General features: G+C 39.7%; 3 protein-coding genes and 1 pseudogene across 3 annotated transcripts in view; 3 read left to right on the top strand and 1 right to left on the bottom strand.

Moving 5' to 3' along the window:
* LOC110046798 (hemicentin-2-like) overlaps positions 1 to 22,084 on the top strand; it is a 297,824-nt gene that overhangs the window by 143,462 nt on the left and 132,278 nt on the right. The window lies entirely within an intron of this gene.
* On the top strand, positions 1,241 to 4,775 carry LOC110045938 (menorin-like). The gene is made up of 2 exons (XM_089287594.1): positions 1,241 to 1,333; positions 1,980 to 4,775. The coding sequence occupies exon 2, from the start codon at positions 2,156 to 2,158 to the stop codon at positions 3,503 to 3,505; it is 1,350 nt and encodes a 449-aa protein (XP_089143720.1). The 5' UTR covers positions 1,241 to 1,333; positions 1,980 to 2,155; the 3' UTR covers positions 3,506 to 4,775.
* LOC149114217 (uncharacterized) lies at positions 9,604 to 11,246 on the bottom strand (annotated as a pseudogene).
* LOC149114216 (vascular endothelial growth factor receptor 1-like) lies at positions 15,949 to 20,634 on the top strand. The gene is made up of 6 exons (XM_089287620.1): positions 15,949 to 16,288; positions 16,618 to 16,767; positions 17,416 to 17,590; positions 18,034 to 18,141; positions 19,234 to 19,554; positions 19,976 to 20,634. Exons 3-6 carry the CDS (start codon positions 17,560 to 17,562, stop codon positions 20,353 to 20,355), a joined length of 840 nt encoding a protein of 279 aa, XP_089143746.1. The 5' UTR covers positions 15,949 to 16,288; positions 16,618 to 16,767; positions 17,416 to 17,559; the 3' UTR covers positions 20,356 to 20,634.

The following is a 22,084-nucleotide window of genomic DNA, read 5'->3' as shown; positions in this document are numbered from 1 at the left end:
TGCATAATTCGTCTGGATGACCTTGCGGGTAAGTTGCTTTAAGTGCGACCGATTATGCGTCTTAGTGCAAAGACAGGCACAAGACAAATTGTGCGTCGAGACGAGCTACCTGCTTACATGCGTCTTAAACTAGGAAGAGACTAATTCTGTATTCGCTTAAGTTGGCTCAAAACAGTTTCCAGCACTTAGATTTTGATGGGTCGTTATAACCACTCTTTATCACTTGATGCTACAATCATGGTATCAAAAAACTGCCCAATCATTGGTGAACACGTTGTTATTATTTTCGTGACGCAATATGTTACCATAGCAACAGTATGATCTTCTAAAAACACCCTTGATTACATACATATACAGCTCTAGGGGCTTATAATTCAAAAACGGCACGGTGAAACTTTTTTATACTATCAACATTTAATAGGCATGATGAGTAATTAAGGGTGTTTTTAGAAGGTCATACCGTTGCTATGGTAGCCTATTGAGGCACGAAAATGATAACAACGTGTTCACCAATGATTGGGCAGTTTTTTGATACCATGATTGTAGCATCTAGTGATAAAGAGTGGTTATAACGACCTATCAAAATCTAAGTGTTAGAACCTGTTTTGAGCTACCTTAAATGGATCAATCGTCTGTGTGTATAAAAGATGAACATCGGATGAATCTCTTGTTCGGACGGTTAATTAAATATTGGAATTTTATGGATCGGTAAAAGCGCACTGTAGTTATGTGAAAGGAATGCCATTTTCTATTGAAAGTATGTGACAGGGCTACCATTTCTGTCGAAATATAAATGGGTATGGATTTTGACCTCGGGGCGGGGCTTCCCTATAGATAACTTTTTTAGTAGTCCCCCTCCGACATTTCGATGTCTAAAAAAGCTGGCTTATCAGAAACCCAATTTGAATTACACAAATTATACAAACCCTTCCTCAAAAGAAGTAGAAAAATATGTTTCCCTCTATCATTGTGATCGAAAACTGGACTATCACCTCTACCTCCTTCGTTTTATCTCTTCTTGCGATTGAGTTTACTGTGGTGCGTCTATCTTCATCTGCTAAGACTCTGCCGCGTCTGAAGAAACGAATGGTATCGTCATTTAAGAAAGGGATATTTAGAGGGCTGATTTCCCCAAAGAAAGGTTGTCTTCACCGAGATATTTTTCTCCAGGCCTCTTCTCTGGTCCATAAGAAATAGACAGTTTCCTAGGAAACGTCAGATATGGTAAATGATTGAATAACGTGGTGGAGAGTCACAAGGTGGTCACGACATCTCGAAACAGCATCGTATATTTCTCGCAAAATGAGATACGTGCTGATTGGAATAGCTCTTGGTAAGTTTAGAAACTTCTCTTTTATCCAAAGCTATCGAGATTCTGGGACAGCTATCATCTTGGGTATCTACGTGGTTCGTTATTTGCGAAGTCGATTTAAGCTAGATGACTTTGCTCGGTCTATTCGCACGCGCACGTAAGCTCAGTAATTGCAAGTTGTGAGGTTTTCAACCTCTTTTCGCTGTTAATTGAATGGCAGTTCAGTTATTGTCGATGTGTAAGTTTTCTAAATACAGCATGAGTATTTGCTCTTAACTGAATTCGCTAAACACGCCATGTAATTCATATTATGATGCTTTTGAGCAGTATTGATTAAATATTCATCTTTGTGGAATCCGAGCGTCATATAATATTCATAGAAATATTGTTATGATTAAGTGAGGCCTAGTTCACACTTGCGACATAACGTAACGACATAAACGACATAACGCTATATAAATAGTAGCTTGTGTCGCATTGTGAACATCGACATACAAGCATAAGGAAAAGATCAGGTTTTCTCCTTATCATGCTGTTATGTTGCTATTGTGTTGTTATGTTCATGTCGTTACGTCGCCAGCGTGAACTACGCCGCCTTAGCGTAAATAAGAAAGTCCTTTAGTTGACCCACTTTTCACTCACGTATTTCCCATGTCGTCTTCTTCAGGATTGCTAAATCCATCAGCTATAGGTCAAGAAAGTAAACTTTGCAAACCCATTCATCACCAAGACGCATGAGATGACATTCTGGCCTTCTTTGGAGTGCGTGACGCTCTTGACATCACTTGGTTGCACGCAGTTAATTCACCGGAGAAATTGGAACAGGGCTTATTAGGAGACATTATGATGCTAGAGGCAGATGTCTTGATGCGGAACAACATTGTGAATGGAACTCCTGTAATGGCACATCCCCCAGACGTGGACAGCAACTTAACATTACACGGCTTCTTGTCACAAACAACGAATTCGACAAAAGGAATCAAGTTGGACTTCAAGACCATCGAGGTGGTGGAACCTTCCCTGAAGATGGTTCAGAACATCACGTTCGGGCAAGAGGTCAAAACCCCGATTTGGCTCAATGCAGACATCTTGCCCGGTCCCTGCTACGATAAGGTGTGCGTTCCGGTCGACCACGCTAGATTCTTGTCTCTCTGCAAAAGGTACTTCCCTAATGGAACTCTTTCAATTAGTTGGACAACTGGGAAAAATATGACAGCCCCAGAAAACTTCTACAACTGGTCTCAAGTGCTTCCTATGGGGCAACTTGTCTCTCAGATCGCTCAGCCTATCACCTTTCCTGTCCGTGCTAATCTTGTTCAAAGGTCTTGGGAACAGTTTCACTGGTTGCTCGACCTATCAGAGACATTCACCATAACCATCTGGTCTTCCACTACGGATAATCCAGATGTCCGAGACCTGGTTGCACTACGGTATAATGTTTCTGACAAGAGGAGAATCTACTATGACCTTCCACCGAATCAGGAGAAAGCGTTTAAAGACGCGCTGGCAGCAAGCTCTGACAGAAGCAAAGGTGATAGTGAAAGTTTCCCCTGGAAAGCCACCGCTAACAAGGATTGCAAAGATGTGCTAACTGGTCATAACAGTGTGATGTTTTCGGGAGATGGTGGTCAAGTTGTATCTGAAAAAGTCCTGTACAAGGTGTCAGCTCGTGAATTTTCACAAGTTGTTGGCAAAGTTTCCTTCATCAAGACTGGTGGAGAAGACGGCGAAAGAAGTGTCAGCATCACATTGCATGTGAAAGACGCAACAGGCACGGCAATAGATTCAAATCCTCTTGTCACACTGGTGCTTCATAGCAGCGGCGACGTCCAGTTCTCTTTAACCAATGGGGATGTCAAGCAGGGATCCATTCAGAGCGAAACCGGTGTCTTCAAATTCGTGATCGTAGAGAGTTCGTCCGACGGCAGGCAGAGGTCTTTCAGTTGTGACATTACTGCGCAAGACAACGAGGAAGATAAAGTTTCCGTTTCCTTGACAACAGAGAGCGAGCCAGTAGGAGGGTACGCCCTAATCAGGGTAGGGGCACAGTCAGATGCGATTCTAGTGCAGGATGTTAGCACTGCGCTTGCAATGCCAGAGACTGTAGGAGGGAACCCTGGACGTGTTCAGTGCTGGTTTCAAATATTTGTAGTTATTTTGTCAGCGTTATTTTGCATGTTGTTGCAGATGTGAACTAACGTGTTTTGCGTAGTTAATCTGCGCTTTCTCTAAATATTCTGAGATCTTTTTGTTAGCTTTTAGGAGTTGACCAGGCGGGGTCTCAGCCACTTACTAGTGTGGTAGATGTTGCCACCGAGACCAACATTGAATTATTAAACATTGGACAACGGGACACAATGCAGCTAGTAAGATGATAATGCCGCGTTTAGATACGAAAGAAGCAGTCTAGGTTTCCAGCGAGGTACTAGCTTTTTTCATAATTATTCCTCTAAGGCTCGGAACCAAGTTAACCAAAATGTTAAAGTATGAAAATAGGCCTATTGTACCAGAAGATATTCGTCAGAGTTTCTACTCTGAAATTTTACACATTCGGCAGTTCGAGGTTGTGTTTTTGTTGTTGTTGTTGTTGTTGTTGTTGTTGTTGTTTAAGCGTGTTTCAGGTGTGGGTTTAAGTAAGAGCAACGTTTGTAGGTTTCTTTGATTCGTGCAGATCCAACTTGAGAACTTGCTCTTCTCAAGCGCCTGCCAGCGGCGGAAATTCCTTCGTGACAGTGTTGCAAATTTGAAACTGAACCGAATACACTTTCAAATTGTCTTTACCTCGGAAAGTTTACAGAGAAGCCAAAAACTAATAAAATTTTAGTAATGTGACTGTTGAACCGAAATTTTCGGAAAGAGCTTATTATACAATTCCTTGCGTAGTGTTCAGGCCGTTGAACAGAAGTGAGGCTAGATTTGACTTTGTTATTATACAAACCTCGCTACTCAGTATCGTGCTAACTAGTTTTTGATCTCGTAACATACTAACTAAGGTGAATCAAAATCTGGCCCTCATGCCAAGGTTTTTACATTTTACAGAACTGTAAAATAGCCTATTCCGCGAAAAAAAATTAAATTGAGGGCGTCCAATGTTTGTGATCGGAAAAGAGGAAAGACAAACTGGTAACCTACGTTAGATAACGGCCTAAAACAGAAGTAGAGAACGTGCTATAAGTGTAGATGCGATGCGATTAAAGTATTCACCGTTCGTCATTCGATGAAGTGATATATAATCTACCTTACATACATACCTTGACATTGTTTAGTGGCTGACAGTAGGATCGCTTAAATAATGTTATTATAAATCAGCCTTTACAAGGCATGGTTGTTGCATTTATGGCTTCTGACTGTTTCAATAATCGGATGCTTTCAGTCTTGAGACAAAAGAATTAACGAGCACAAATGGTTAACTCTGATCAAGTCCAATTAAATATACTTCATCGGTGTCGGCGATGAACTCTGATTTCTTTTGCATAAAGAGTAGTTTATTGGTGCTAACCCCTCCCTTCTTCCACCCCACACTTTTTCTCTTTTTTAAATGTGAAGTGTTCTGTTTGTAACTTAATGGTTAAAAATAAGATTTCCTTACCTCTTTAAGCATTTCTGGAGTCCGTCTTTACTGCTAAATAATTCCTAATCAATTTCTTCGTGTTCAAGGCAAGCTGATCGATGCCTTACTCCACTCCAGATTTGAGATTTGAGAAGGGCAATAAAATTCAATTCTTTCTGCCACTTTCTTTGACAATATCATACTTGCATTTTAACAGAAATACAACATTTCAGAGGAAATTATGCTTCGTACAGGTACAACGAAAGTACAGAATACAGAAGCCGCGTGGAGTCCGGAGCTTGGGCAGTGCCTCAAACATTTCCAGCCGTGAGAGGTCTGGGTCAAACGATGCTTTGCATTCAACCAAAATCTCAAATGGTAAACTCAACAAGGAGCTATTTCTCAGAAAGAATAGTGTTTCGTTTCCGGAAAGATATTCATTCAAAGTCTGAGAAAGGCTGGGGTTTTGATATCTTGTGCATGAGAATTCCCGGGGTGAGGGGTATATGTGCTTTTAATGCGCCGCCTTGCACCGCACTGATCTGCCCATTTGCTAGAGCCTGAGCTTTTTCGTCCAGGTGAGGTTTAGTACAGAACCTATTGTAAAACAGAAAGGGCTAATTAATTTAAGTTGACTACACATGTATCAGTTATTACAGTCAACGCGCTTCGAAATGTATTTACTTGTGATACTTCACTCTGACTCTACCCTAAGGGAGGAGGGATGCTCCCTTATATCTACTATATAGGTATGGCCAGCGTCAGAGGGACATGTTTTTTTAAGACATTTTAGTCAGTAGAGTATCGATCTTGGTCATTTTGGTCTCAAACTTGGTATGGTTTTTGCAAGCAAGCTAGTCTTGAATTAGGTATGTTTTTTAGGAGAAGCTACTTTTTTCATCATTATCGGTAAGACCAGCAACTAAAGCCATTCACAATACCTTTAACATCATTCTGAACTAGAGAACTACGGCAGGTCTGAAACAGGGTATTAATTTAAGGCTCAGGCCATAAATAGGTTAGAAAAATCACAGACTTTGGTCTTAAATAGGGTAAGTGCTTTGGGAAGCGGGCCGCACAGCCCCACCAAATTTTCAGAAATTCAAAGTATTGTGTGTGAGGCTAAATAAAGCTAAGAGGCAAAAGCATTTGACGCATAATATTTCCATTTCTGTGCCAGGCAGTCTTGGTTCGAATGGATGCGGCACCTTACGTTTCGTTGTTAGTGACGCAGTATATTTAACAAATGGTAAACGCCATAGCGTGTACTATTGAGTTATGGATGCACGCGGGAGGTTGCTAAGCACGAAAGAAGCGTAAGAGTCGCACGAGGCGATAGTCGAGTGCGACTCTAGCTTCTTGAGTGCTTAGCAAACCACCCAAGTGCATCCATAACTCAATAGTGCACGCTATGGCGTTTACCATTTGTTTTATAACATAACATTGAGACATTGGAACAACAGAAGTCCTTTTATTGAGCTACATCACAAAAAAATGTTCGTGTAGTCTTACATGACAAGAGAAAACAAGCGCGCGAAAATTCATTCATGACAACCGACTGCATACCAGTAACTCGATAAAGTTTCATCTTCACACAACTGTGAAGACAGTTTCGCATTTCTGGCAAAAGAACGTCGGCCATTACTTTGGAAACAATGTCTGTCAAAAGATTTGCTTTGTAAACATTAGCATACACGTCAGCAGCGTACACCCATGGGAAAATAGTAGACGCTAAATTAACCAATCAGAGCGCGCGCTTTGCTTTAGTTATGTTATAATTTCTTTTCAAAAAGGACGCCTCATGTGTGACGACAGTTGTGCAATTATTCCTCCACTTTGGCTTGAATACTGAGTTATGAAGCTAAAATACAAATGCTATCGGTTTTTTCATGGAGACCAGCTCTTGAAATGCCGCGGTATGTCGAAATACAAATTTTCTTATTTTTAAAAGCGCGCTCTTTGAAGTAAAGCTACTGGAATTGTGGCGGAAATTCGAGAAATTCAACTAAATCTGGAAAATGTAGACACCTACGATATCAAGAAAACCTCATAAAAAAGCCATATTATACCAACGTTAATTAAACTACAATATGATGAATTAGTTACGTTCCACAATATATCGTATCTGTTGTATCGTCCAAACGCACCAAGTGCGTGTTCTTTTCTCGTAAACAGCCACAGAAAAGGGGCGGGATTGTTATTCCTGACAAGTGTTCTGTTTGACCAAAATTATGTCGCCGTAGTTGTCATCTTAATCACATTTAAATCAAGCACGTAAACAGATATCTTCGTTTCTCTAGAACACATCGTTTCAGTAAGACTTAGGAACATTTAAGTCGCCAATTATTGCTACCTGCATGACATTTTAATTTCGTTTTCTTTCCGTGACACGACATAAAATTTAGTTTCGAGAAGTTATTTTTGCTGAACATGTTTACCTTGTGAATTGCAAGCGTTCACCCTGATAACATTCATACTCACTATGTCAATAAATCACTCTGAAACGAAAAACAGTACCATTTCTTTGTTGAACTAAACAAAACAAAAGGGACAAATGGTATGGAAATTTTCCGGGAAAAGTTCCAGAAAACCCGGAAATTGATGAATTTCCGTAAAGCGAATCATTCAACCGAAAATTCCGAAATTTCCAGAGTGCAGATGGAACTGAAATTTCCAGGAAACCTTTTTTCGAAAATTTGGGTATACCTCAGGAGGTTGCCCTCTTTTAAGTGCAAACAAGACAAGTGCGATTTCATCCTGGTCACTGTGCCTAGTTGAGATTTTCACTCCATTACGAAAACTTGCCCCAATATCATGAAAACAATGAAACATCCCTTGCGGGGTAGTGCATGCATAGTTTTTACCATTTAATAGACTAAGGAGGCTCTTTTATCGCTGCCTCTATGTTTACAAGTGCGGTAATGGAATAACTTCCCACAGTATCCTGAGAACTGCTAAGAAACAACGGTGTACATAATTACAGTACACGCAACAAAGACGATCTTAAACTTCCATCTGTAAAACGAAATTGGGGATAGGAAAGAACTTGTTACCATGTCTTCAAAGATTGGAAAAATTTAGATAGTGATTTAAGAAACTCGTGTACCATATCTGATTTTAAATGTAAATTTCTGGAATCATTCTCAGTTATGTAATTTCTTTTTCTTTCTGCATTATTTTAGTTCTAGAACATATTTTATTCCTTTATTTATGTGATTACTGATATATTTAGAACATGACCTCTCTGTATATCACAGGTAGGTGAGTGAGCTTCCTGTAACAAATATTATTATTATTATTATTATTTAACATTTAATATTTAATATTTATTATTATTATTATTATTATTTCAAAACTAACAAGAACTTTATTAAAATCTCCTCAGAACACCTATTTACAAATCTTCACAAATTCCACTATCATAGACTAAAATTTTGATGAAAATAAAATATCATGAGATCCTAAAATACTAATTAACAAACTCATGCTATCATCGACTTTCTAAAATTGGTGGACACATGCCCGGTTGGCGTTTAAACAACAGAATTTCATTATTATCATAATATGATAACAATAATAATAAGAGAAAAAACACTATTCATGTACTAAAGATTTATATGATAACAAAGTATGAAACTGTAAAATGTGCTATTTAGGCTGGGTCGCATCGTTGAGCCACGTGTATTTTTAGGTTATTAATCACACTTGTACGGAAAAAAGTCTTTTATAGAAACTGATCTGATAGAGTTTGCATGTGTTAAGATCTACCAAATTTGTCAAATACTTTATACATTAAATTATAGATGGAGAAGGTGAAGTTTTTTCTGCATTCTGGCAAGATTCAAAAATGGCGGATGATTTCACTCTGTTCACTCTACGAAACTCGAGATCTGGGCAGAAAAAGCCGTACAGATCTGAGATCGCAGTAAGAAGATTCCGTTTAAGGCTAGTCCTACCCACAAAAGAAGCGAGTTCTGACTTGGTTCTATAGAAGTGTAAATTCTGTGCGTGAAACTTATATTTCCTTCTCTCTCACTCCGTTCGTAAAAAAGGAAAATCATTTTCCTTCTCCAGAACGCTGAAGCATAACACAAATACACAAGACTGTAAGGCAGGCAGAGTGAGAGCACCTGCCCGACGATGCTTTAATTCATTTCACACTAAGCTAGGCAAATAAGTACAAACAATGTGAGGAGGGGAAAACTGGCTACATCTTTACGACTGAAAAAGCCTAAGTAGGAAAATATTTAGTTAGTTGTAACCTACTTTCCAGAGAATCTTTAACATACATATTCTTAGCTTTCTCTGATTTTTATCGCCCGTGAAGCATTAATAACCTACCAGAAGCACCTGATTTCATAAGATTGTCTGCTATAAAGGTAGCACCGCCTGATCTAAGGCATGAGTACTATAGGGGATGGAGTTAATCCCTATAGCTGAAAGCGATTCTTTAATTAGCTCTCTACACCTAGTATAACTTAGTCTCCTAGGGCCTAGAGTATACAAATTGCCCTTCTTGACAAATTTAAGGGTTCTAAAAATGTGAGCAGATGAACTTAGATCAATACTTGCTGCTGAAAAATAACGGGCTAATAATGAATGAGGACATGCAAGACCACCACTTTTAGAAATAAACACAATATTGCCTTGCTTATATTGATCAGTTTTGCTATGCTTAACATTAATCTCTAGATGATCATCAAAAACTACAATATCCGAAGCCTGTATATCCAAAAGCTCATTAACCCTGAAGAGGCCATAAAAGCCTAAAACAAAAATTAATGCTGTACGTAAACCACTAAGATTACAGCCTTCAAAAGCAAACTTAATACAAATTCGACATATCATATCAGGAGTAATAGGCTCCTTTTTTCTGACTGGTCTGCTAAATATACGTTTACTAGCCTCCAGAATGTTGCGAGATAGTGCAGAATCAACTGGATTACCTTGTATCCCGTATGGAATGAGATCATGGACCCATTTTAACGCACAAAACGCCGACAAAACAACAGCATATGATTTTTTGGTTTCGTGATGATTAGACAGGTATTCAGATATAAGTAAACTATCATAAGGCAAAACCAATCTTAGGCCTCTGGACTTCATATAAAGACAGAAAAGCCTGCATTGAGCGACATACTTTTTAACAGAAGAATTAGCCTTAGACGATAAAACTTGCTTCAGCATTAAACGCCTTTTGGCAACACAGGTCCGTCCCCAAGAAGTGGCTTCAGTCAAATCCTTAATGATATCTTCGAAACATCCGACCGCATCATCATGTTCAAATAGTTGACTGTCGCTCGTCTGGTCTGTGGGATTGCTCTCCGGATGAACTGCCTGAGCCAAGTCTGGTTGTGTTTCTGTAATTCCCGAATCCAGGACCGTCGCTGAGCCTCCCGCAACTTGAACTCCAATGACCTCTCTTTCCGCATCTGAAGCAGATGTCTGCTGGAGAAGGCATTCTACGGCCTGAAAAACGAAAAAACAAAGAACGCACAGCAGAAAGCCTTCACTAAAGAAAAAATAAAAACGTGGAAAAAATAAACAAAACAAACAAGAAAACTACAAGGAGCGTCGAGTAGTGTCGCACTTGATGAATATATCAACCTATTCACTCCTTATATATATTCCAACTGGAGTCTCGAGAGACTCCACGTGCTAACACAAGATTTGTTAGCATAAATCACATGCGTGCTCACGCTGAACTTCCGAAGGAAAATACATTTTCCTTCTTCAGAACGCTGAAGCATAACACAAATACACAAGACTGTAAGGCAGGCAGAGTGAGAGCACCTGCCTGCCACGTTGAAAAAACAAAGAAAGGGCAAGGAGCATACCTCGAAAAAGAGACCGGTCGTCAGCAGCACGAGAAGTATGAGCGCTGAGGGGAGTCTTATTCTTCTCGGATTTCTTAAAAGCATTTTGCTTCTTCTTCTTCAAAGCCCTCTCCTGCGCCTTCCTGATCCTCTTCTCGTCGTCCGAATCACTAGCTAACTCCTCCGCCTCGTATTCCTTCACCGCAAGCCAACCTGCTTCGCTCTTGTCTGCCAGTTTTATGATCTTCTGACGATGTCGCAAACTTTTTCTTAAGTCCTCAACCTTTTCAGCAGCTTTGTCGACGTCGCGCAAGCCAAGAAAATTAGCGGCTTCGTCTACCGTCGCCTGAAGTTCGGAGTTAAACAGGAACTGGTCTTTGTTGCCTTGGAACTTAAGCTTGCCGGCCTCAGACGCTCTTTGCAATTTTCCAGTTTCACTTGACGATTGCGAGCTTAATCCCGACGAGAGATTTTCAATCTTGTGGTCAAGGTACGTGTTAAAACGTTCGAAAACGTCCTCTGTAGCAGACTCTTTAGGGTTCTTCGAAATTTCGGGACTCGAGGGCATCTCAAACACGATGAAACAAACAAGAAAACTACAAGCACCGTCGAGTAGTGTCGCACTTGATGAATATATCGACCTATTCACTCCTTATATATATTCCAACTGGAGTCTCGAGAGACTCCACGTGCTAACACAAGATGTGTTAGCATAAATCACATGCGTGCTCACGCTGAACTTCCGAAGGAAAATACATATTCAGATCGTTAACACGAGCGCCACAAAACGAGCTTGAGTACCCAGACCTCCTCGGCCAAAGCTACTACATTAGCCGCTGTTCCGAAAATGAACCCTGTTCCGAGAATGAAAATTTTAGGAAATTACTGAGCAAATTGAGATAGGCTTTCACTTCGTGCAAATCATGCTAACCAGAAAAAAATATATTTGTTTCATTACGGCGTAGAAACAAAGTCCGTTGATTGATCGATTTAATAAACCTTTGATCAACTTAATAAACCTTCCACGGCTTTTCCCTGTAGAGTATATGAAACGCCTTTTAAACCATTTTATTAAAGGTTTGCGTAGTTAAGGAGCCATTGCGTCTAAAATAAATATATTTGCTGGATTACGCTCGTAGAAGTGTTGTTGCACTCTCATAGCAACAATATAATTGATTCTTTATGACTGCGACCATTTATTCCTTTGTAAATTGTACAAAAAACCTTTCGGCGAACTAACTTTTGGTCGATCGGGGCGAATCGACTTTTTCGGGGACGACACGACTTTGAGTTGGGGCGAAATAGTTCGGTTCGGTTCGGTTCCGATACGGCGGCCAGTGTAAAATGGGGTTAACGGGCTTACACGACTAATACGGTTCGTGACATTTGTACATTTACCGTTCTCTTCTCGGTCTCTCGACCTTTCTTTGTTTCAAACGTGTTTATGAAGGGTACTTTATGTCGTGTTATTAGGGCCCGGCTGTTTGATTAGAACTGTTCGCAAGAAAAGTATGTTGCTTCTATTCACGGATGTCATATTTATCATTTATCTTCGCCCGATTTTCCTTCGGAGACTACCGTAGCTTTACTTCGAGAAAGAACACCTTGATTTGCAGGTCGATAGCTGTCGACCTCCTGAGTAGGTTTTAGCACGCTTCGCGGAAGGAGTATCTCCAGTCGGCGATCTACATGCGATGCGCCCCAATTAACTGAATACCTGACCAGGTAGAGTTTGGTACGCCCAGATTTGTGCTTAATTGATGATACCTGGCTTCGGAATTTTAACGAGGAGTATTCACATAGTCCCTGGGATAACGTATGCTTTCTTTTTGATAGCCGAGTATATGTCAATTTACAGAGATTTTATGGTGCCTCGAGTATGTCAATTTACAGCGATTTAATGGTGCCCCGAGTATGTCAATTTACAGTGATTTTATGGTGCCCCGAGTATGTCAATTTACACAGAGTTTATGGTGCCCCGAGTATGTCAATTTACAGAGATTTTATGGTGCCCCGTGTATGTCAAGTTACAGAGATTTTACATGATAGGGCTAAACGCGTAAAATCTTTGTAAACGGTAAATTCACAAACATTCTTAGAAGATTTTGTTAAGTCGGTAAATTATGAGTTCTTTCCTCTTATTCTAGCCGGTACCATTTACAAACATTTTACAAATATTTTTAAATTAACAAAACTAAAAACTAAACAAAATCTTTGCAAAATAAATTTACACGCATTTTGTTTTTAAGCGGGATAAGTGACCAAGTCTGTAAATTCAGGATCTACAGACATTTCATAAAGTCTGTAAATGGTCAAATTTTCCAGTCAGTGATTCGAGTTAGGCATGAATTAAATTTATTTATGGACACTGAACGCTAAAAATCTCTCTTTCTCAACCCTTTATGATTTTCCTTTCTCGTTATGTTAGTATGTATTTTTTTGTCTAAAAGCAGCTTGGTTGATTTTTTTTCTCGTCACAATTACCCAACCCCACTCCCCTTAGTAGATCATTTTGCATAGCTTGAACAACCTGCCATCCAACCATCCAGTCTGCCTGAGGAGCACCTCGCGTCGGACAGCAGCATTTCCTCTCAAAAATAGGTAATATAATTTTTCACGTTGTTATTGTAAGATAGTTTTGTGCTGGTATGTAAATTCGTTGGTATGCAGGTTACGTAATTATGCTAAGAAGTTAAGAAGCTGTCTCTGTAAAAACCGACCACTGATTTTACTTCGAAAATTCGATTTTTCTCATAAGCTGGGATTTTGAAGCCCTTACCTAGTCAATTACTAAAATGAGTTTAATCTGATTAAAAATTCTAATTGAAGTTTTCTAGGATTAATTGAAGTTCGGTCCGCTCGACACAAGTTACGTGTTTGCCCAAAGTGAAAAAATAGCACGTATTGCCGGCGCTGCAAAAAAAAAAAAATAGTATTCGCTCAAAAGTCCCAATTCTTTTTTCAACCATAGAAATATCATAGCAGTTTGTTTAGCCATGCTGCAGTTATAATTCAACGTTGTTCCTTCAACGGTTAAAAGAAGATTTTCTACCCGTTAAATCGAGTTTTGAAGCAAACGCGAAAATAGCTCTACTTTGAAGGCATGTTTTAAAAATGTGGCACCTGCTTGAAACCGCTGAAGTACATGAATAGAAAGTATAAATGTCCCTTAATTTAAAACAATAATAAAATTTGTCTGCCCACTAGGTTTTCAAAACTAAGGACCGCTTAAAGTTCAGGAAATTTGGAAAATATTCCAGCGAGTAACCAACACACTCGCCTTCTTAAAGTGCTCCGATAAATTCACGTAAATCTCTAACCTGGCTTCAAGGTTAAAGTTTTGGTCCTTTGCAGCGATCCTTGAAACCTAAGTAGCATTAAAACTGCCACCTTTTCCTTCCAGCTGTAGGTTTGTATATAAAGTACATTTATACGTTCCTCATCTGTGTCGAGCGTGACGATCACATACTTCGATGTTCTTTGTATTACTGACCATTGTTTTCCTCGAAGCCGGTTTAATCATGTAGAGTCCTCTTGAAAGGTTTGCACTCTTTTGGACAACTCTCGGCACACATACATGTATGAACAGTAAACGGTGATCCGGGGAGCCAAGGAAGGACTGACAAATGCCACGGCCATTTTGTCTTTACAACAGGTGTTTTAGTTCCCAATGTTCCGGTGAGGATCACATTCCTGTTATACTCACGGGAAGATTGGGAACTAAAAACACCTGTTGTAAACATAAAATGGCCGTGGCATTTATCAATCCTTCCCTGGCTGCCCGGATCACGTTTACTGTTCAAACATGTATGTGTGCCTGGAGTTGTCCAAAAGAGTGCTTCTACAAACGGTCGCAGCCTTTTGTAACATGACTTTAGAATTTACAGTGGAACATGGCTGCAGTCGACTACGCGGTCACATCAACACAGTTAACTACTTTTATAAAGGCTAGTTGTGCCGGACTTGTCTTTGTGTGACGTCAGAGTTAACAGCAGTCAATTACATCGTCAGCGTTAACGGTTCTTCGGGTTACTATTTGGTGACATGACGTCAGACATAACGGCAGAAAGTGGCTACAGTTGACCGCTTTGCTATCACAACAATACCACTAAGTTATACATTTCTGACTAGCTTTGTAGTTGACAGTCCAAGTTATCTGGTCAAATCTGGCTTACGCATCATGAAGATATTTCTTTGCTTTTTAGTGTTTCTTTTTTTCCCTACAATCTTTCAATCTTTCTTAATCAAAACAGATCACTATCTTGAAAACTGTGTTTACAGAAAAAAATACGAACAATCGGCTCCTCAACCGCCATCTACTACAAAAGGCCTTTTGATGGCAAGTGCGAACGGTCACCGTGTTTAAGAACTATATTAGATCGTGCGACGCGTTTTATCTGTAGACCAAATTCTAAGGGATGTTTTTGAAACTAAAATATCCCGAGAAACTCATCGCCTCGAACATCAACGGTCTCCAGTAACCTCCACACTTGACTCGTATGCCATAGGGCAGTCCTTTACAGATCAGTATATATGCCTTACAAGGATCAGAAATCTGCCGACATGGTTCACAGACAACTTCACGACCTTAGAAGAAAACAAAACAATCATGATTTGCAGCCTTAAATTTAGAAGCAGAAAGATTAGGGAAAAAAATGAGGAATTTAAGTGTGAACTGTGAGATGCAAAATATATCGGCTACACGTGGCGCTACCTCCATCAACGTGTACAGGATCAGAAGGAAAAAAAAAGACATTCAAGGACGGACATAATGTAAAACCGCTGGTGAACCTTTGTGAGATTTTCAATATCCCTAAGGGATGCCGGGGCAAGCTTAAGTGTTGAAATTTTGCGATGCTCAAAATTAGACAGAAATGTCCGGAACTGGACACTCATAAGACTCTATTCGCGCGAAACGTTTCGTATCAGTTAAGGACTTGCTTTTACCCTCTTTGAATGAATGAATTTTGTCAGAATTCCATTTCTGAATATATAGCATTATAGGTCACTTATTTTAATTTCTTTTCAATTCCACAATCATGACATGACGTCGTCGAGACGTCATGTAACGTGCTTATCGTTAATTTTCTTTTTCTTCTCTTTTAGTAATTAATATAATCTACATGTTTTTCATTATAAAGGACATTTTAAATTAAGAAAGAGAGAAAGTTATGGACAGAGAAACAGTTAAATTTTCCGAAATGTTGATTACCCCAGTGGTCTCCTGATAATTTCTAAATGTCAGTTTTGCAGGTATCTAGGCTTGAAGTCAGCCTTCAGAAACCTCTGCAGGTGTCTCGAACAGACATATTACTTCATATCAGGTTGCATGCAGATATTGGTACCTTCAATTCCCAGTTGGCAGTTTAATGTCTTTCCGGGAAACGTTTGGAATATTAAGTTTTTCTTTCATTCTACCTTTAGGCAGGCAGTGTCTGGGCTTTAACACTTTAATCCTGCATTGCTCACAACGTGAATAGATAAACAAATAAATGACAACAATAGAAATAAAGATATGTAAGGTAAGTGAACTTGGTATCAGGGCTGACAACGAAATGGCTTAAGATGTATAAATGAAGGCAAGCCCCGAGGATCAAGCACGTCATACAGGTAACTTATAATATCAGCCGTAGAGGATTGTGTCTTTTATATTTATCTATCAGTAATTTTTTTTTATTATTATTTTCTTTTAAAAATTGAAAACCATAGAAAAAATTAAAATGCCATCTCTGAGGTTTAATTACCAGCTATATGATAAAATACACCGTTGCTATGGCACCATCAGACAGGTGGTTTATTGAGCAGTGTGACAAAGTACGGTGCCTCTTTTCCGTCGAAATAACCCTTTTTAGCATCAGTTGAAAGTTGAAAGTTTTATCCTTAGAAGACCCAAACGTGTTGAAATCACCACCGAAATAGGAATTTTGCTCTAAAATCAGCAATTAAAGAACAAAGGCAAAGGCAAAGACAAGAACGCAGTTAAATATCAGGCTAAGACAGATGCCAGTGGTTTCATTTTCTGGCAGGTGGAAAGGAATACTGTTAATGTCTTTGACTGAGAGCTTTAAGATTTGACGCGATTAAAAAAGGTAAGCAAGTACTATTTTCTTCTCTTAAATTTCAATTTTTTTTTAGAAAAATCTTAAGTTTGGACGGCGACCGACAATCTTTGCTTCATGTTGAGAAACATTATTGCTGACGGTTGTTCTATAAACTTATTATCATCATGTTTGAAAATTTTGGAATAGATGATTATTGCAAAGCAAGCTTCCGTAACTGTCGACTGTCGTTTCATCGTGTAAAGCATGAGACTTATTATTTTAAAGTACAAATTTATTTTGTCCGAGTCTGGCGTAATGAGTACCACGCTATTTAATCAAACGTCATATAGTCCCGTTGTGTACCCGTGCAAGAAACTGTTGGGAGGGAAGCATCTAAGTACATCTTTCCAACGTCCTAGAGTGTCAAATAAAATGTCGAAGCATTTTAACATAAAATTTAATGAAAAATAAAAGCTTTTAAAATAAGAGCCGTATTTCCAGATCAACTTTCTAATCATAATATTTAATTAAATTGTTCTCGTTAAATTGTCAGCATTGATAGAAAGACGTCATAACTCCCAGTCGCCGATAATCTTCGCGCAAAGCATTTTTTCTCTTTTTTTTTAATAGAGATTTTATAATGATGAGCGCTTCAAAGGAGCTAATCTATATATTTTTTTAATATTTTTGTCTTAGAAATGTTTCCAATGTGTATGCTCAGCAGCTGTTTAAATTATTAAGATAACTTGATACAGGAAGTTGACACTTGGGAATAATCGGCATAAAGCATTAACTGTGAATCGTGCATTTTCACAAAGACAAGAGCATCTTCTTCCCGACATGACATTTCACAGATCAACAATTTTTACAGGTATGGTTTTCAAATAAAAAAAACAAAAACAAAAACAATTCCTGCTGTAACGTTTGCTCGTAAGCGACCGCAACCACTTTTAGAGCTAAAAGTTTCGAATTTTCTTTTGTTCTTATCCTCCCGTAAGCGATCTCTTGACAGGTAATAGAGCGGAAATTTTGATAATATGGTGTTGTGATGTTTTTGGATTTCTGGGTAGTACTAGAGACGGAAGTTTCTCAATGGGAAGTACCAGAGTTTATCTTAAAATTGACTTATCGCATGAAAACATTCAAAACTTGGGGTAAGTCTCTTCAGTTACCATATGCTAATTTATTAAAACAAAATACCTTTCAAGCAAATTGTGGTAGAAAGTTTAGAGATTCAGTACCCAATCAGTTGACCGTGTTTAGTTAGTCAGTAACATAATGTTGATTGTTTTTTTTTTTTTTTTTTTTTTCCAGGGGAAAAAAAGAAGAAACGAAGAATCGTCATGCTGTTGGTTATGGCTTTATATGTAATCGTCGTTGATGCAGAAATTGGCTGTGTCGCTGTTGAATATCTACATAAATGTGAGTGATACAGAACTAGAAAATACTCATCTTGAATTAGGGACTACCTTTTCTTGCTCTTCTACTCTTTGTTAAAACATTGAGCACAAAAATAGTAAAATCGTTTAAATTCACTTATGAAATTGTGTTTCTCTCCAATCCTCCCCACCCCTTAAGCAAAACAAGGGTATGGTATTCTTCCATATATAATTACCTTTTTTGATGTTTTGTTACGCGTTTTGTTTTTATTGTTATTCCTTTTACAAAATTAAATGCCATTCATTTGGGAAGGAAGCTCTTGCAATGAAGGGAAGGCGTTTTTAAAGTGTGAAAACAGTCCTGGTCATGCCATCATAACAAAGTGTTTTTATCCGTTTTAAAATTACGGCACATCCCCTGAAATTCCTTCCCGCAAGTCGTGTCGACTGAAAAGTAGTCTGACTTTGTTTGCTTAATTCTGTGTAACGAACTGTGGGAAAGAGATACCAGCATCAATCCGGTGCTAGTGTTGGGGAGTAAAATTCGAAACTGACTTCATGGAAGAAGGGCTAATTAAGAAAATGATTTATTCTAAGGAAAAAAACTAAAAACAGAGTAACAATGTAGTTTGGTTTCTTTGCCAGTGTATTTCTAAGCCAGTTAGGTCTCATGGTGGTGGCCTCATAGTTAGTACGCTCGACTCCAGACTCCGGATCGAGCGGTCCGAGTTCGAGCCCTAGCCGGGGACATCGTGCTCTGTTCTTGGGCAAGACACTTTTCTCTCACAGTGCCTCTCTCCACCCAGGTGTACTATTGGCTAACGGCTGGGGATAACCCTGGGATGGACTAGCATCTCATCGAGGGGAGATTAGAATATTCCTAGTCGCTTTATGCTACAGACACCGGGATAAGCTCCGACCTAATGGGTCACTTGGCTCGTATGCAGACTTTACCTTAGGTTAGTAAAAAGGCACAAAAAGGCTTCAATAAGCAAACGTTGCGAAATACAGGATTTAACGACTCCTTACTTTAGAAACTGGCCCTTATGCAGTTTGTATCGAGTTTAAGAAAGTGCTATTTATTTCAAGGCTGTAAAGCGAAAATTTGATTAATAGAGAATAAAATCTCTACCAGATCCTAAAGCTCCTTCCATGTCGCTGAACATTTTGGAATTTCCGGGTGAGGACGTCCTCCCAATTGGCTACGACATAACAATCATTTGCACCAGTAACTCTTCAAAGGGGGGAAGTCATCAGGCTGCTCAACCTTATACGATCCAATACTATTACAACGAGAACTACGATGACTATATAAAGGATTGCGATGGCAGCGGAGAATCACTGGTATGCAAGCTTTTCATTCAAAATGCCAGTAAGAGCGATTCCGGTAAATATGAATGCGTGTCAGAGAATAGCATGAGATGCACGAAGGATAAACTCACATTGAAATTTAAAGGTAAGTCGTGACACTACCCCGTGATCTGTTGTTGTTATAATGGCGTTCTTATAATTCAACGATTAGCAAAGTATTAGCCATTAGTGTGCTGATTAAACGGGTAAAACTACTTCCGTTTTCAGCTAAACAGCAAATCACTATAAAGTACGTCGTCGATGACTGCGCGACGACGAACTGACAGAGACGAACATGCTCAGTTCCTTGCAAGTGTTATGAACTGACTTCTAGTCGTCATCGTCGTCGTCTTCCTCTCATCGTCGATGCTTAAGTTCCCTAATTAAAAGCCCTAGGTTAAAACGTCTTGCTTAATTTGGAGTCATTAAATTTGGGCAATTGCATTTTGAATGTTTTGTCCTGCTGATTTATACGAGATTAGATCTTAATTAAGTGTCATTAACAGTGGAAAGTATTTTAAATGCAGACCCATTACCACCATATTTCAATGTCGATCTTCCAAGTCAGAGAAACTTTTCCGCGGGAAGTACAGCGAATCTGAGCTGTCACGCGTCAGGTATCCCCCGCCCAGTCATCACGTGGTTCAAGGATGGTCATCGCGTGCCAAGCTTTTCTGTGAAGGAATTTAAAGGCCACTCCATACTAGCTTTTGACTCTATTCGCCTGAACGACCAAGGGAAGTACTGGTGCGAGGCAAACAGCACTGAAGGCTGGAACAGATCATCTAGTGTGAGTTTAAGAGGTACATGTGCTTACAAAGTACAGGGTTGTTACTATCAGTATAATTTAATGAAGAAAACTCCCCGTGGGAAACCGCACCCTAAAAGCCGTACTGCATTGGCCTGATGGAAACACAAATCTAGCTGTAGACGGAATTATGGAGGTGCGTTTTAAAAGATATGGAAAACAATCTCTATGAAGCTGTGAGAACTTCTGGCCACGGCTCGTGTTCCCGCAGCATTTCTCCCTCCCCAACTTCCACTCGTGTTTCTATAACTTGGTGTATGGGCAGAAAATGTTTTCTATTGCTTAAACGTTGTTGAGTTAAATCAAGTACCTTGTAGTGACATTGTCAAATACTCTTCATAAATCAGTACATTTATTAAAGTAAATTTTTGCTTTCAAGATGCTGTAATTTAATGAGTGGGTAGACTACGAGTAGTCCCTCTTTCGCTTAGTCCGTCGTGCGTGACGCGAAAAAAAAAAAACGCGAGAAAAAAATGGCCGCGCGAAATCCTGGGGGCGAGAACAACGGCTGCGCGAGATCCTGGGGGCGAGAAGAACGCGAAAGGAGGGACTACGAGAGATGCCTAGGAAAATAATCGCTCAAATGTCAAGTAGCGGTGCCAAAACATGTCGTGAAGGATGTCTTTCTCACGCGATCGCAAAACCCCCAAAAAAGCTGCGAAAGGAAGACCAACGAAAGAACAATCGTGTAACGATTTTTGCCGCGTTTGTAGATGCAACTTTAAAAGTTTTTACGGCGATTTTAAACGTAGAGTTTCGACGGAGAATTTATTTGAGCTGTCCAAACGAGCGGGAGTAGAAAAATGTCGTCTGGCTGATCTGGTCACAGAACTTGGTTTTTCTTGTGAGAAAAATGTGGCTGAATCTAACAGAGTGTGCGCCAAATGTGCCACTAAAATTCGGAACGCTTCAGAACTTATGAGGTATCTTAAGAGTGGATTTCTTGTCTCGCAAGAGCATCCCATGCCATTGCCATGACTTGTTCGCCTATTGCAGCGGAATGTTTAAGCGAATGTCCGGTTCGCGGCCTCATTCAGCGAATTCTGGAAAAATTGGCAGGACCGACTCACCGAAGGAGGATGGAATTTCAAAACTTGAAGTAGAGTCAAGGAAAGCATCAACGGCCAGACGATTCCATTTCTCATAGGTTTGCAAATGCGACCCGGCAAGAAATTTCTGAACTCATGTCCGCGCAGGCAGTCGAGAAACCGGCAGTGAAAGTTGTTATTCCAACTGGTGATAACACGTACTCCTTTCGTTCAACACCAGATGCCGCAACGGCTGACATCGTAAAAAATATCTGCAACCGAAATTGGAAGCCAGTTGTGAACGTGATGTTTGTGCACGAAGAACTTAAGAAGGAACTCTTGTCGTCGCTCGCCAAACACTTGGCTCGTGAAATGATCGAGTACACTCGTAGCGAGAGCATGCTAAAATTCAGTACTCCGTCAGAACTTGCATGCTTCTCTAATCGCAAATTGGTGCACGAAATAAAGGTCTTTTGCCCTTTGTGGTACACGTGCATTACAGGGGCCGCATGCGTCGATCCGTCTGATGAGAAATTCGACGAGAGCATAGATTCCCTGGCATTAGCGACTTCTGCAATTACACGCCTGCGAAATCCACGAATGTCTGCTCATGCAAAGCGAGTTTCCACCGTTCTTGTCCTCAGTGGGGCAAAAGCGGCCGATTTCACGCGTCTCAATCGGCTTGGAATTTGCATCTCACAGGGGCAAGTTGCTCGTGATCAAGCCGAGGTGGGAAGAAATCATGATTCTAAAGTATTGCTATGGAAAAAGGCGATTGAAGAGAGGAATGGCACGTTGTC

Source organism: Orbicella faveolata, unplaced genomic scaffold, assembly GCF_042242905.1.
Source record: "Orbicella faveolata isolate gen_17 unplaced genomic scaffold, um_ofav_v1 contig_14, whole genome shotgun sequence".
NCBI lineage: Eukaryota > Metazoa > Cnidaria > Anthozoa > Scleractinia > Merulinidae > Orbicella > Orbicella faveolata.
The sequence above is the reverse complement of the archived record's forward strand: the minus strand, read 5'-3'. Positions and strand labels throughout refer to the sequence as shown.